This window comes from Triticum aestivum, chromosome 3B (genome assembly GCF_018294505.1).
Source record: "Triticum aestivum cultivar Chinese Spring chromosome 3B, IWGSC CS RefSeq v2.1, whole genome shotgun sequence".
In the NCBI taxonomy this organism is placed as follows: Eukaryota; Viridiplantae; Streptophyta; class Magnoliopsida; order Poales; family Poaceae; genus Triticum; species Triticum aestivum.
This window is the reverse complement of record NC_057801.1, coordinates 515,950,498-515,965,023: the sequence shown is the minus strand read 5'-3', so window position 1 is coordinate 515,965,023 and position 14,526 is coordinate 515,950,498. Positions and strand designations below refer to the sequence as shown.

Below are 14,526 nucleotides of genomic sequence, written 5' to 3'. Positions count from 1 at the left end.
TGGCCTAAAAACACGCTACTAGTAGTTGAACTTACCAGTAGCGCTGGTCTATAAACACGCTACTGCTAGAAAATAGCTGTAGCGTCGTAGCAGTAGCGCTGGTACCCGCGCTACTGGTAGCACAAAAACAAGCGCTACTAGTAAGCTTTTCTCTAGTACTGACAACTGGGCCAGGGCAAGTCGCCTCGTTAGCTAGTCCCGATCGCTTCGCTCACTAGATCACCTCGTTCGCCCGATCTCAGTTGACCGGTTGTCTGGTCAACTATTGAAAAAATTCCGAAAAAGAAAAAAAATCATAAATTTAAAAATGTTCATGAAATTTGAAAGGAAGTCCACAAAATTGAAAAAGGGTTCATCAATTTTGAAAAAAAGTTCATCCAATTTGAAAAAAGTTCATCAATCTTAAAAAAGAGTTCACCGAATTTAGAAAAAGTTAATCGAATTTTAAAAAATTAAAAAAGTTCATCAATTTTGAAAAAAATCACAGAATTTGGAAAAGGTTCGTCAAATTTGAAAAAAAAAATCATCAATTCTGCAAAAATTTCATTGATTTTGAAAAAAAATTCATCGAATTTGAAAAAAACATCATTTAAAAAAAATCATGATTTGAAAAAATGTTCATAAAATTGACAAAGCATTCAGCAATTTCGAATAACAACTCACTGGTTTGAAAAAAGAAAGAAAAAAGAGAAAAGAAAGAAGAAACGAAAAAAGGAAAAAGAAAAAATGAGAAGGAACAAAGGATGGAAGAATATGTACCTGATCAAATAATATGAAGTGGATGAACCGCCATGGCGCGGTTTGATCCATCTCAGGTCGCAGTTTTGTAGCAGTTTTTTCTGGAAAAAACGGAAATGGGCTGGGCCCATCATGGACGAGGGGTGTGCGCCTTGTACTGTTAGCGCTATAACGGGTGCTTAGAGCGCCGTTTAGGATTTGCCGTTCTGCAACAGCCGTATGCAGAAACACAAACGGTCAGTGGGTTCCATGGTTTCTATGGTTCCCTTTTAAACGGTGAGGCCCTCTTTATACACCGGAGCCCTTTCTTTCATCAAAAGGTATTGCAAACTTGTATAGTTCACATTCTTTGGCTCTACCAATTCATTATAGAGTGAATAGCTCTTTTCACAATAAGAGTTATTTATATAGTGACGGTATTTAATTATGAAAGTTGGCTAAGTAGCTGACCCTGTTAGTCCATTCTTTTAAGATAAAGGAGCATAAGCCATTTTCTTTTTATTACTATTTCCTCCTCTTAATGGATAACCATGATCGTCCATGGAGTCAAGGAGGTTGCGATGCTAGAAGCGATCGCCTGTCGCGAAGCTATGTATCTTATTGGGGATTTGCTACTTCAAAATTTTATTATTGCCTCCGACTCGAAACAGGTGATAAGCGACATTGAGAAGGGAAAGAACAATACCTATGGACACATTATCAAGGAGGTCAAGCAATGAGCATCAAACTTGAATTGCAAATTCATTTTCGAAGGCCGAGCAACGAACACAGATGCAAATAGACTAGCTAAATTTTCGAATTCTCTGGATGAGGGGCATCATGTTTGGTTTCACCCCCGTGATATTTTTTTTATCCCACTTCATGTGACTTTTGATCAACAAAGTTTAGCCATTACCCTAGAAAAAAAACAGACGCATCGCCGTTTTTGTTGCCTCAAAAAGGAAAAGAAAAACTTTCCCTCAAAAAAAAAGGAAAAGAAAAACTCCCCTAAAGAAAAGGAAAAGAAAAACAGACGCACCGTCGTACCGCTACAATATATACGGCGGATTTCTGATCTACTCTATCTATACCAAACAGCAGTTCGAAACCTCGGGAGGACGATCGAGATGGCGACTTCCATGGTGACGGACTTCGGCGACGGCCACTGCATCGTGGCGTTCGACCAGGACCACGTCCACACCACCCTGACCTCCTCCGGCGGCGTCGTCGACGAGTGGCTGGACCTCATCTACCGCATCCACCGCCGCCGCCTCGAGCGCCTCGTCGTCGGCCTCGACGTCGAGTGGCGCCCCTCGTTCCGCGGCCTCCCGCCGGGCCCCGTCGCGCTGCTGCAGCTGTGCGTCGGCCGCCGCTGCCTCGTCTTCCAGATCCTCCGCGCCGACTACGTCCCGGACTCCCTCTTCGACTTCCTCGCCGACGGCCGCTTCACCTTCGTCGGCGTCGGGGTCTACGGCGACGCGCAGAAGCTCAGCGCTCACTACGGGCTGGCGGTGACGAACACGGTGGACCTGCGCTACCTCGCCGCGAACACGCTGGGGAAGCCGGCGCTGCGGCACACCGGGCTGCAGGGCCTCGTGTGGCAGGTGATGGGCGTGTGGCCCGAGAAGCCGCACCACGTGCGGGTCAGCGCCTGGGACGCGCCGCGGCTGACGCGGGATCAACTGCAGTATGCTTGCGCCGACGCCTTTGCATCGTTCGAGGTTGGCCGGAGGCTGTACGACGGCGACTATTAGGTTAAGGGTGACAATGCCATCTGTTTAGTTTTCTAGGGTTATTATTAGGTGAATAGTGTTACATTTTGCTTTGCATCACAAGCATGTCGACATGGAGTTTGCCCTGGTGTTGGAACTTGAAACTTTACAAGATACTCCCTCCGTTTTTAAATATAAGTTCTTTATGGACTACATACTGATAGCCATATTTTAGAGTGCAAATTCACTCATTTTGCTAGTATGGATGTAGTTCATATTGAAATCTCTAAAAAATTTAGGAACGGAGGGAGTACAAGGGGTAGAGAGGATATCGGGTGAAACGAATTGAAAATCATGTTTATCAAAAAATAAATATGAAAAACATGTTTCAAATATTCCAAAATTTTGACAAAAAAGCTAGTGTAACATAATCCACAAGTTTCATAAAAATGCAAGATATAAAATCAAATCAATTTCGCTTGGGAGGTGTGAAAAAAAAATCAGCATCACTTTCAATAACTCATATTTTCATGCCTCACTTTTGGTTGCCAAATTTATGTCCTTCATCATAGCTCCCATAATACAGCCTCTCTCATTTTTCAGGCTTTTTTGGAACATTTGGTTTCCACTTCCTATGAAAACTTTGTTTCCACATAGTAGTAGTCTCTTGAAATAGACTTTCACCTCGCTTTATATAGAAAGTAACACGGCCGAATGATATAAGATAGTCTTACAAAATATATCGAAGAGAAAATTGTACAACAAAAATTGCACCGCAAAAAACACATACAAATCCCCTTAACAACGCAATTCATCACCGCCTTCGAGTCCATCAAGCGCACTCAAGGGTAAGGCCTGGTGTGAGCCAGGATCACTTACCGCCACACCGGTTGCCGGCCACACGACCAAGAAGTGCAGCCACCACCGTCACCATAAGACTCGACCAAGAAGTGCAGCCACCACTGCCACCATGAGACTCGCTGGAGAGCCAAACGGGCAGTCCACCACCCGGGGGCACCGCCCTGGCATCCTCGACCAAACCCCTCATTGAAACCAAAACACGAGGACGTTGCCAACAAGAGGCGAACCTCGCGCACCATCCAGCAAGTCTCCACCTTGACTTGGACGAAGGTGGCCAACAGTGGCGGAGCTACAAAAGAAAAGTTGGGCGGGCCAGGGAATACAAATGTTTTATTTTTTCGTGAATACGCAAGCTGCGTATCTTTGTATTGATAGAAGAAGGGTTTATACCAGGAGATTACAACCACACGCAAGCCATGTACGCTAGAGGCATGTTCGCCGGCCAGGGAATACAAATGTTTCCAAATTATTAACCATATATTTATTTATTTATTTATTTATTTATTTAAGCTATCAAAGTATAGTAAACAGCGCTATCAAATTGACAGTAAACGACAATTGAGTGCACTGTTAGACAGTAAACAACAACACTATTTTTGTTGTGAACTTGTAAACTGTAAACTTGGCATCTGTTGTGAACTTGTAAAGTGTCAAGAACAGATCTTCAGTGGATTATTTATGTTTATTGGGGTCGAATTTAGGGGATTTAGGGGATGATTTAACGAACAATGACCTAAGTTGAATTTAGGGGAATAAAATTGAGAATCATTCAAATCGATTAGCTATGCTGCTTGCAGGGATACACATTAGTAGTGATTCTCATGGATTGAGAGAAGAAGCTAGCTAGTTGGGTGCTTGGGTCGCCGCCTACCGTTGCGTTGTCGCGTGGGTCGGCTGAATACACGTGTGCCGGTTGGCCGTCCGTCCGTGGGACACCGATGTGTGCGGTGCTCCGGTGGCCGGCAGCCGGCGTCGCGGCAGCCGGAGGCTTATGTGTGCTTCCTACTGCACTATGAGGCCGCAGTCGTGGTCGAACCCTGAGCCTGCATCGTTGTGAATCCTACGCGTACGACTCTGCTGCGTTTTCTGTACGGTGTCCGTCAACGCTGTGAGCTGCAGTACTATATAATTAGCTTTTTGCTCCCGACTTGGGCGGGCCACGGCCCAACCGGCCTTGCCGAAGCTCCGCCAGTGGTGGCCAAGCCACACGAAGAAGCCAACCCACCGCATACGCCTTGGACGGTTTCAAAGTTCAGGTTGATTCTTACTATTCAGAGTTGAAACATGGACTTCTCTCTTTGAGATATGGCACAGAACATCTAAAAAAAAAGATATGACACATAAACTAAACAGATCCACAAGCCTTAGAATTTAACATTGTACGGAACATGTCACGAAACATATATTTGCATTGCCACTTTGTGAGTATATCCAGTCGCACAAGGCATATGGCACATAGCTTTCCTATCCAACGTTGCATTTGAAGGTTTTGATGCCGATCACGAGTTAGGAAGAGAATGTCTTGCCACCAGTCAGCAATGCTATCAATAACACATCCCCGAGACATGTGACAAAAAGAGCTCAGCCTCTCACCATGCACTCATAGTGAATCAGTCATACACGGTGCAAGGAGCATAATCCAATTATTCAAATGACTGCTAGTATACAACAAACGGACACGTCGCAGAAATATCCCCAGTACTTGAAGCCATGCAATATCACAGATCATCCTAGCTATCTGAGACTGTAAAGGTGTACATTTGATCACTCGCTCGAAAAGAACTCATAGGCCTCCTCGTATTTCTCTACCACAACGTTGTAGAGCGGATGAATTTGCTCTAGCAAGTTCGAGTATGGGCCAAGCATGTGCTGCGGCAAGGGGCATGAAACGGAACCTGTCATTGCGCTGTACTGGCTAACTGAGAGGCCACTCAGGCAGTAGCATGAGTGATAGTGGTCTCTGTTCTTTCCAGGTTTATCCCTCAATCCTCCCTCCGGCACCTGTGTATTTCAGCAGTAGACGTAGTTTCAATTACAACATGAACTTTCAAAGCTGAAGAATTATATCCCGTCACGAAATGCACGCTCGAAAATTTGAAGTTCCGAAAATAGAAACTCTAGATATCTATCTATGCAAGAAGTAAGATGTTCTTTTTTTACCTGTGCGCAAAGCAGGATGTATTGTTGCAGAGCAATGTTGTGGAACAGCGGACCTATTTTGTTGCTCTGCTTCATAAAATCAAATCCAATCTTCGCATAATCCACTATCAGAGAATAAAAACACACAAAACGGTGACATAAATCAAGATCAGACCCAACACCTTGTAAAAATCAAAGCACTAGACACTAGTATGTAACGCAGGTTATGAAGCATTAGAAATTTGTATTCAAGTTACAAATATGTGTCGAAGGTACCAAGGCAACAAGGTGACCAAATGACACTAGTGCAGTAATGCACGTTACTTACGAATACTCCTGATGAACTAACAAAAACTTGAAAACACCAATAATCACACCATATTGAATTGCCAAACCCCAACTCATCACAATTCCAAAAGAGAAAGTTTATATTTCTTCAATATGTTGCAGTTTATAAACTCAGCAAAGAAGATATATAAGCATGATATTTAATGTAAGTATAACAGGGAATCTCAGTCAATTATTTATTTCACCAGATATTTGAAGCAGAAATATGTTTTTAATAAAGAAAAGCACACTGGTACCACAAGATAATTTTTCATAAGTATTGAGCACAAAATACTTACCAATAGAAGTTTTTTCTGAAGCCAATCCAGATGAGCTGGTCCCACAAGAATCATCTACCGAGGATAATTTGCTGGGCTGCGATTGTTTAGATTGTTCATCAGACCCTGCCATTAGCTTTTGAGCTAAAGCAATAGCAGCTCCCTGGACATACACAAGCCATCAGTCATATATGGAGCAGAACATGTGGCTTAAGAAATTCAAATACGATAGCGGTATTTTACCTGCCAAAAGGAGTAGCAACCATCAACCAATTTATTTGTCCGTCCTTGGAATCCGCATTCCACTCCTTGACGAAATGCCACCCAGCCCTAAATGATGAGGCCCTAGTTAGTGTTGCAACAAACAATGATGTGACAATACATTACATATGCAGCTTCATATATTTCCTAGAAAAGGTTCACTTTTCAACCTGGAACTTCCGCAAGAGTCCACTTCCAACTCCGAACTATTGCAAAAGTCAACTTTTCAACTTTGGACTCTAAAATCGTCTAAGTTGCAACCATGAAATAACAAAACCATCCGCTTTACAACCTTGGTTAGTTTCACAACTGGCTTCGGCTGACATGGATATCATGCCACTGACATATCATCAAACAAAACAGTCCCATGCCAGATCTTTTTCTCCGTCTTCTCTTTCTTCTCTCTTTACAGTTTCGCAGAAATTAAGAGATTTTCGATATTTGCAAAACACCCAAGATTGTAAAGTAGACAGCTCCGGTCGTTAGAGGTTGCAACTCGGACATATGTTTCGGTTGTTAGATTTGTCTGATGACATGGTAGTAACGTGGTGAACACATGGCACCCATGCCAGTCAAAAATACTCGCAAAACTACCCGAGGTTGTGAAGTACACAGTTTCAGTTGTTACAGGTTGCAACTCGGGCAATTTTTTAGTCAATTGAGAGTTGACAAGTTACCTTTTTCTATTTCCTAACAATACAACAATAGATTTTTAAATAATATCCGATACATTTCTCCTTTACATAATTGAAAACCAAAGGGCCAAGTTCAACTAATTGCAACCAAAATTAGCACAACACACATACACACTGTAATAGAAGGGAAACTGAATAAAGTAGTAGGAGGGGTTGTCTTACAATCAAGCTAGGCAAATCGAGTTTCTCCACTTCATTAAGCAGGACCATTGCAGCCAGCCCACAAAAAGTGTACCTTATCAAAGCAATTTTTATTTAAACTTTTTAACAGATACATAAAAATCATCAGAGATCCCCCGCAAAAAAAATAAAAAATCATCAGAGACCATCCTTAGAAACGTACCCACCATGAGCTTCAGCAGAAGGTTCCCCCGCAATCCCACCTTCATAAGTTTGACAACTGGGGGAGGGGGGGGGGATATAGTGTATGAATTAACCAATCATTCTATAGAAAAAGGTTATCTGAACAAATCAACCACATATTTTAAAATTGCAAAATTGAAAAAACACATTAACCAAAGCAAACCTTGCTATGTAGTTTCCAACACCTTTTGCCAGCTCATCATCAAGAATGTTCACGAGGCTGGCAACCTAAATATCAACAAGCATAATATTAGAGAATGGCAACAGAAACATTAAGAACTACAAGAAACTCACCGATATTGCAGTATAGCAAGCGCGGACATCAATTTCACCACCATCATGCATTCTGGTTGAAGGATTTTCAATGGAGTAACAGACATTAGACAGATGGAACTTGGTATGGAAATAGTAGTTTTTTTTTCCTTGCCCTATGCACTATCGAGAAAACACACCTGAAAGCACCTGATTTGTCCTTCATTAGAAGCATAAACTTGTACAGATTGTCCCTGATTGACAACTTAGAACGGTTCAGAAAACGACACAGATATAAATAACATCTTTCTCCAAGAGCAGACATAGAGTTACCTTTTTATTGATGATAGTGCTCTTTCACTCCCTATGGTTACAAGTGTATTTACAGCAGCGTACGATGTAGCGAGATGAGGTAACTACCAAAGAAAAGGTGAGCAAAAGGATGAAATTAAAAACTGGTCAGTGGACATTATCATCTTGAATGAGTAGATAAACATGACACGGTAGATCAGTTAACAAAAAAAAAAGATTAATGCTATCTCTGAACTTCCAAAAGACGGAGAAACAAAACCACTACAAAAGCTAGCTTTGCCAACTACAGCAGGCTTCTTGAGTTATATGAACACATCAGGTCATCAAATAGACAAATACCAAACACACAGATACATATTTCATATAAAACATATCTCCGAAGTTACCGAAAAAGGCTTTCGCCCCGCTTTATAAATAAAGCAACCACCGAGCACAAAGTCAACAAGGTACCATCCGAACAACACGCACACACACACAACGCCACCGCAGGCAAGGTTTGTCGAAGTTCTTATAACCCTAAAATGGTTTGTCGAAGTTATTTTGTATATTCATGTGAACATGCCAAGTAGCCTAGAACGGTCTAAGCACTCATTTTGAAGCAAACATTTGAAAGTAATGTCAGATCCAGTATCTCTACAGCCCAGCATTCACATGGCCTGTTCCAAATTCCATGGTTGCCTAAAATTCCATTTCAAGAACTAATGCAAAAGATTAACCAACCTAAATGTGGGGAATTAAAAAGAGTTTGAGGTTAGAGCAAACCTGCCCAGGTCCACCACCATATCCACCATGTTTGTCCTGAAACAATTATAATTAAGCCACCATAAGAGAAAGAAAATGGTAATATTCAGAAATTACTGTGTCTGCAAATGGGTATCTCCAGTGCTTTAATGATGTATGACCAATACTACTTGCATTTTTCCGTAAAAAAATCATATAAGATTTACTGTGTTGTGCAACCAGAGCATATTGTCTCAGCAACTTTATTAGTCTCTATAATCTATAGTATGTATATATGCAAAACTACATGTGGATTGAGAGGTTTATTCATGTAGCCCCACCACATTAAGCAGTTTGGTAAAGCGGTTCCATTCAATCTTGTTTTTCATATCAGCAAAGAAGAGCTGAAGTTTGAAATAAAGCCTTAAACAGTTTGCTTGTAAAGTTTTCAGCATCTATATCCTTAAGCATAAGTGTTATCAAAATTTAACTGCAAACTGCAGCAAGATATCCATACAATTATATTGTAACAGATCAACAAACCTGGCATCGAGACAAGAAGTCCACAATATCGTTCTCGAGGTCATCGTCAAGCGTTTCATCCAGCAATGCAAGCCCATGAACCATCCAATAGCATAACCAAGGCCGACTGGAATAACCAGAAGAAATTGTAAGCAAAGTATAAATCAGGGACGGCACTTAAGTTAATTTAACACTGGAGAAGCATTACTTGGCATCGAGCACATGGAAGCTAGGTGCAAGATGCCTCAGCCCTTTCGTCAAATACTTGACATGCTGATCGCGCCACAGCTCTAGCCTGCATCCAAGAAAAAATGATCAAAGCTCGGTATAAGCAAGTGGAGAACATCATAGAAGCCAAGCTAGTGCTTGTGAAAATTAGAATGCACACTGATATATACAACACCTAATTGGCAGAACTAAGCTTCTATGAGCAAAAATTTCGGTACCACAATCAAGCAATTACTCCACCCATCTGCTACATAGATGAATTTATCAGTGAGCTTCCAATCTCGAGCAGAAGCCAAGCAAACCTATCTGATCTCCGCACCAACCAAGCTCTGAAGCCCATCTGTCGCACCCAAACCCACCACTCCCAAACACCGCGAACAGCAGGCTATTAGCTAAAAAGAAGTACTAATATGGAGCGTGAGTGAGGTCCCCTTACATGGCGGACTTGGCGTTGGGCGCGGCGTCGAAGAGGACGCGGTAGATGTCGGCTACCCGCGCCTCCACCTTCATCTGCTCCACCAGCGTCACGGTGAGCCGGGGCAGCTCCGCGGCCGCGCCGTCCTCCGACGGGTCGCCCCCGGCGGGAGGAGACTGCGGCTGCGGCTGCGACGAGGAATCCATAGGCGCGGCGGAGGCAGGCGGACCGCCGCTCCGCTGTGTGCCGCTGCTGCGAGCTCTGTCTCCGTGCGGCCGCGAGGATCTCAGGGAAAGGCGAACCATGTGCGAGCTTGGTCCTTGGACTGGGGTAGTAGAAATTCGATGCCGATAAAGGAATGAAGGCCTGAAAGTGAAAAGCCCAGCCCAGTAGGCAGTGAGGCCCAGTGGACCGACCCAGCTTCGGCGCGAGGCCGTGTGCTATACCCACCCGTCCGGCTCGAGCGGGCGTATCATTCCCACCACCACACCGAGCACGCACGGCCACGCCGCCGCCGCCGCACCACCGTAGGGCAGCCTCCTCTTTCCGCTTGGCGGCTGGGGCTCTTCGTCTCCGCGAGGGTTTCCGCGGCGCACGGAACAGCAGGAGCACGCCGCGCCGAGAGGTTGAGGGAGATGGCTGCCATGGTTGGAGCGCGCAGGGCTCTCTTCGCCGCCCGCTACTCCCCTCGCGGCGAGCTCGCGGCCGCGCTTCTCTCCCCCGCCCGTCGAGTCGGTTCTCCTCACAGGTACCGCACGCCTGCGCCAAGTCCTTGGGCCAGTGTTCCCCTGCCTGTTAATCATGATTTCATAGTCCAGTGGTTTAGTCCTCTCCGTGAAGTTGTGCTCATTTGCGATTAGAAACAAAGCCATATGAGTTACATATATAGAAGATTTTTTTCTTCCAAAGAATACGTAGAAGAAATCAATTTCGGTTGGAGCTTGAGATGGCAGATATACGAAACACATACGCCCACCCATGACACCTTATGATTTCAGTGTGCTGAAACTAGCCCGCCACTTCAATCCTTTATAATTTCAGTGTTCACATGGCCAAGCAGATTGCTTTGACGCCTCCAACTGGCCACTATGATTTCTTCGACGCATGTTTCTTGCCTGGATATTAACGTGACATGTTTGCTATTCTGTTTCAGTCTTCCAGCTGAAAGAGGATGCCCGCGTTCTTTGGTTCCAAATCGAGGCGCTGGCAGTCGGGCATCCGAACAAATTGATGGGGACTATCACCGTGATTGGGGTGTGCAAAACGCAGGGAACTATGGAGAGTCCCGCTCAAAACACTCACCTGATCATTTCAGCCGCCCCTTGCAGAGGGACCCCCCTTCAGCTAATTCTTCAGAAGGCATTGATAGAAATAAAGGTGTGCATGCTGATGGCGGTGTCAATGCACATTATGGATGCAATTCTGAACAGCCTTACCAGAGCGGACCTTACCAGAGCGGTGGATCGTATGGCTTACCAGATAGTCGCCAGCCATATACCGGTGCAAGAATGAATAACGAGCCACCTGGATATACTGCCAGGCAATCGTATGGGGGCAATAGTGCATATGGCCACCAAAACCCCAAGGGCGATATACCAAGTGCTCATCAGCAGCAGACTGTCACACCTGCTATTAATGGCCTTTCTACAGATGGTAATGTGCGAAGAGGTCGTGACGTTACTGGATATGATTGCGGCTCTGGATACAATTCCCGAAGTAACCAGGAGAGCTATACTAGTGGGCAGTACGGATATGGCCCGTCAGCACAGTCACATCAAAGCTCAACTGGAAGTGACCAGCAAGTCTTTCAGCAACAGAAGGTTGATCGAATATCTAATGGTAATTACTTCAACAAGCCTGGCAATTCTGCGTCACAGTATCCAACTCCAAGCAGTTCCCATAAGGAGCATGTTGCAGGATCTCAACAAGGCCACGATGGTGATTTTGGATACAATACCAGGCAGCCTGATCAGGGAAGTGGTGCATACAATCACCCAAGTCCTAATGGAGGTCCACCAAGTACTCAGCAGCAGCACAATGGCACTGGATATGCCACACACAACTTTGGTCACAACACCCAAAGTAACCAGCAGAACTATAATGGTAGGCAGAATGGATACGGTCCTTCAGGACAGTCATATCAAAACTTAACTGGAAATGTTCAGCAGCAGAATGATTATCAAAGTCATGATCCTGCAAATAGGCCTGCGAATTCTGCCTCACAGTATCCGAATACTAGCCATTTCCATAAGGAGCATGTTCCAGTATTCCAGCAAGGCCACAAAGGTGATTTTGGATACAATGCTTCACAAGCATATCAGAGTCATTATACCACTAACAAAATTGACACGCAGAGAAATCATCGAGAGCATTACATGAATGTAAACACAGATGTACAGCACAGCCATAACAGAACTTATCCAGAATCTCATTCAGATGTTCAACCTATTACCTCAGCTGGGGACCACTTGAGCAGTAAGCCCTATCAAGATAACATGTATTTCCAGCATTCACTGCCTGGCAGCCTGCCAAATAATGGATCACCTTCTGAAGTATCTGACGAAGCCAGCGGCATATCGAAAGGTACTATTGAGGAACTGGATAAGTTATGTGAAGACGGGAACATAAAAGAAGCTTTGAAAGCTCTACCGGTGCTGCAAGGAAAAGGCATTGTACTGCATGCTCCTCAATACTTTAAACTGATGCAAGCATGCGCTGATGCATCTGCTCTTGCAGAAGCAAGACAAATACATGATCAAATATCTCAATCAGAACTAGCTGTTGACATAGATGTTAACAACAAAATTTTGGACATGTATGCTAAATGTGCCTCGATGGAAGATGCAAAGAAACTTTTCAGTACTATGGCGCAGCATGATTTGACATCTTGGAGCACTATAATCTCAGGGTTTGTGCATAATGGTCTTGGTGAAGAAGCAACTGACTTTTTTGATCGTTTTAAGCAGACGGGAGATAAGCCAGATTCTGGCATGTTCACACATGTATTTTTGGCCTGTGGAATTTTGGGATCAGTTGACGAGGGCATGTTGCATTTTGAATCAATGCAGAAGGATTTTGGTATAATTCCTTCCGTGGATCATTATGCGAGCATTGTTAATATGCTTGGCCAGTCGGGCTATGTTGATGAAGCTCGTGAATTTGTTGAACGGATGCCTATGGAACCGAGCGTCGATATCTGGGAAAGTTTGATGAATATGTGCCGACTTAATGGATACTTAGAGCTTGGGGATCATTGTGCTCAGATTATAGAACGCCTGGATCCTTCTAGGCTGAATGAGCAGTCTAAAACGGGTCTTTTCCCTGTAAATGCTCCAGACCTTGCAAAGGAGAAAGAAAGGAAAAAGGCTAATACTGCTGAAGCTAGGAGCAAAGTTCATGAATACAGAGCAGGGGATCGATCCCATCCAGAAACCCTTAAGATATATGAAGAGCTGAGGTACTTGGCGGCTCATATGAAGGAGGCTGGCTATATTGCGGATACTCGATTTGTGCTTCACGATGTTGATCCAGAAACTAAAGAGGATGCATTGCTAGCTCACAGTGAGAGACTAGCTGTTAGTTATGGTCTTATAACTAGTGCTGTCCGTTCGCCAATTCGGGTTATCAAGAATCTTCGCTCCTGTGGAGATTGCCACACAGCTTTGAAGATAATCTCTAAGCTTGTTGGCCGTCAGATCATTGCAAGGGATGCAAAGAGGTTCCACCATTTTGAAAATGGTGTGTGCTCTTGCAAAGATTATTGGTAAACGCAATGCGACATGTCTATGCTGTTATCAAATTTAATAGGTAGAGATCCAAAATCAGTTGTGTAAATCCTGAAGGTATGTTGCCTATGAAACATTTAGTTTAACCACAGGTTTCATGCCAGGGACACGGTGTATCCTCTCTTCTATGTAACATCCTATTAGTGTTCTACCCTGGAATTTATTAGCTTGAAGCATTCTTTATCTGATGATGCTCCCTCACAAATCATTATGCATCGAAAACTAAAGATATACACTTGGTTTGCAGGTATTCTGTAGTTCGTACTTGTTGGTAACTTTTTTGTGCTAAGGGACTTGTACGGAACATCCTGGTTACCCCTTCTTTTATACTCCTTGATTTACTGAACCTTTAACTCACAGCATAGACAATTAGGCATGGTCCTTTACTGGCAGCCTTTATATGCTTTAGCGTTCCAATAAGAGGATTTGTTTAGATATTCCGTGTATCAGGAAAGAGCCTCAGTGAAGAAGTCTGCAACTTGGAGCTTTGATGGTAAAAGCAGTGACTTGGGTGCACTTCTGTAGGTGAAATGGAAGTCCAACACGTCACGCAAATTTTCAAAAAAATCTACTTACAACATTGACCCAGGTTGCATACAATAACTTGTAAAGTCTTACATCAAAATTCGATTTACATGTGGCCCACTGGAGCATCGTACGAGTGAGGTCGAAGTGGCGTGGTTAGAACATCTCTATCACACCCCTTAAAATCGCAAACTGGGATACGGGTTGAAAAAAGTGCATTTTAAGGGTTCATTTTAGCTGCGGCCGAACAGATAGTGTAAAACTGGAACAAAGAGCTCCTTCCAGTCCGGCCGTTGCCGCCCCTTCCCCAGCCGGCCGCGCCGGTCGTGTCCAACCCCGTCGGCCGCACCACATCGCCCGTAGGCTGCGCCCCGTCGCCCATCGGCCGCGCCCCATCACCGCGCCGGCCGCGCC

The 14,526-nt window shown here is 44.1% G+C and overlaps 3 protein-coding genes across 3 annotated transcripts; 2 read left to right on the top strand and 1 right to left on the bottom strand.

Moving 5' to 3' along the window:
* Positions 1-1,790: 1,790 nt before the first annotated feature.
* On the top strand, positions 1,791-2,603 carry LOC123065621 (Werner Syndrome-like exonuclease). The gene has a single exon (XM_044488865.1). It carries the CDS (start codon positions 1,845-1,847, stop codon positions 2,469-2,471), a length of 627 nt encoding a protein of 208 aa, XP_044344800.1. The 5' UTR covers positions 1,791-1,844; the 3' UTR covers positions 2,472-2,603.
* Positions 2,604-4,858: 2,255 nt separating this feature from the next.
* Positions 4,859-10,131, bottom strand: LOC100127062 (protein farnesyltransferase subunit beta). Its single transcript, XM_044493967.1, has 14 exons — positions 9,824-10,131; positions 9,368-9,454; positions 9,181-9,286; positions 8,680-8,715; positions 7,939-8,021; positions 7,806-7,859; positions 7,648-7,699; positions 7,517-7,581; positions 7,334-7,390; positions 7,153-7,225; positions 6,278-6,364; positions 6,056-6,197; positions 5,451-5,554; positions 4,859-5,291 (listed from the first exon to the last, which is right to left on the bottom strand). Exons 1-14 carry the CDS (start codon positions 10,105-10,107, stop codon positions 5,055-5,057), a joined length of 1,467 nt encoding a protein of 488 aa, XP_044349902.1. The 5' UTR covers positions 10,108-10,131; the 3' UTR covers positions 4,859-5,054.
* A 134-nt stretch (positions 10,132-10,265) lies between these two features.
* LOC123070674 (pentatricopeptide repeat-containing protein At4g32450, mitochondrial) lies at positions 10,266-13,770 on the top strand. Its single transcript, XM_044493966.1, has 2 exons — positions 10,266-10,550; positions 10,956-13,770. The coding sequence occupies exons 1-2, from the start codon at positions 10,438-10,440 to the stop codon at positions 13,567-13,569; spliced, it is 2,727 nt and encodes a 908-aa protein (XP_044349901.1). The 5' UTR covers positions 10,266-10,437; the 3' UTR covers positions 13,570-13,770.
* Positions 13,771-14,526: the final 756 nt, after the last annotated feature.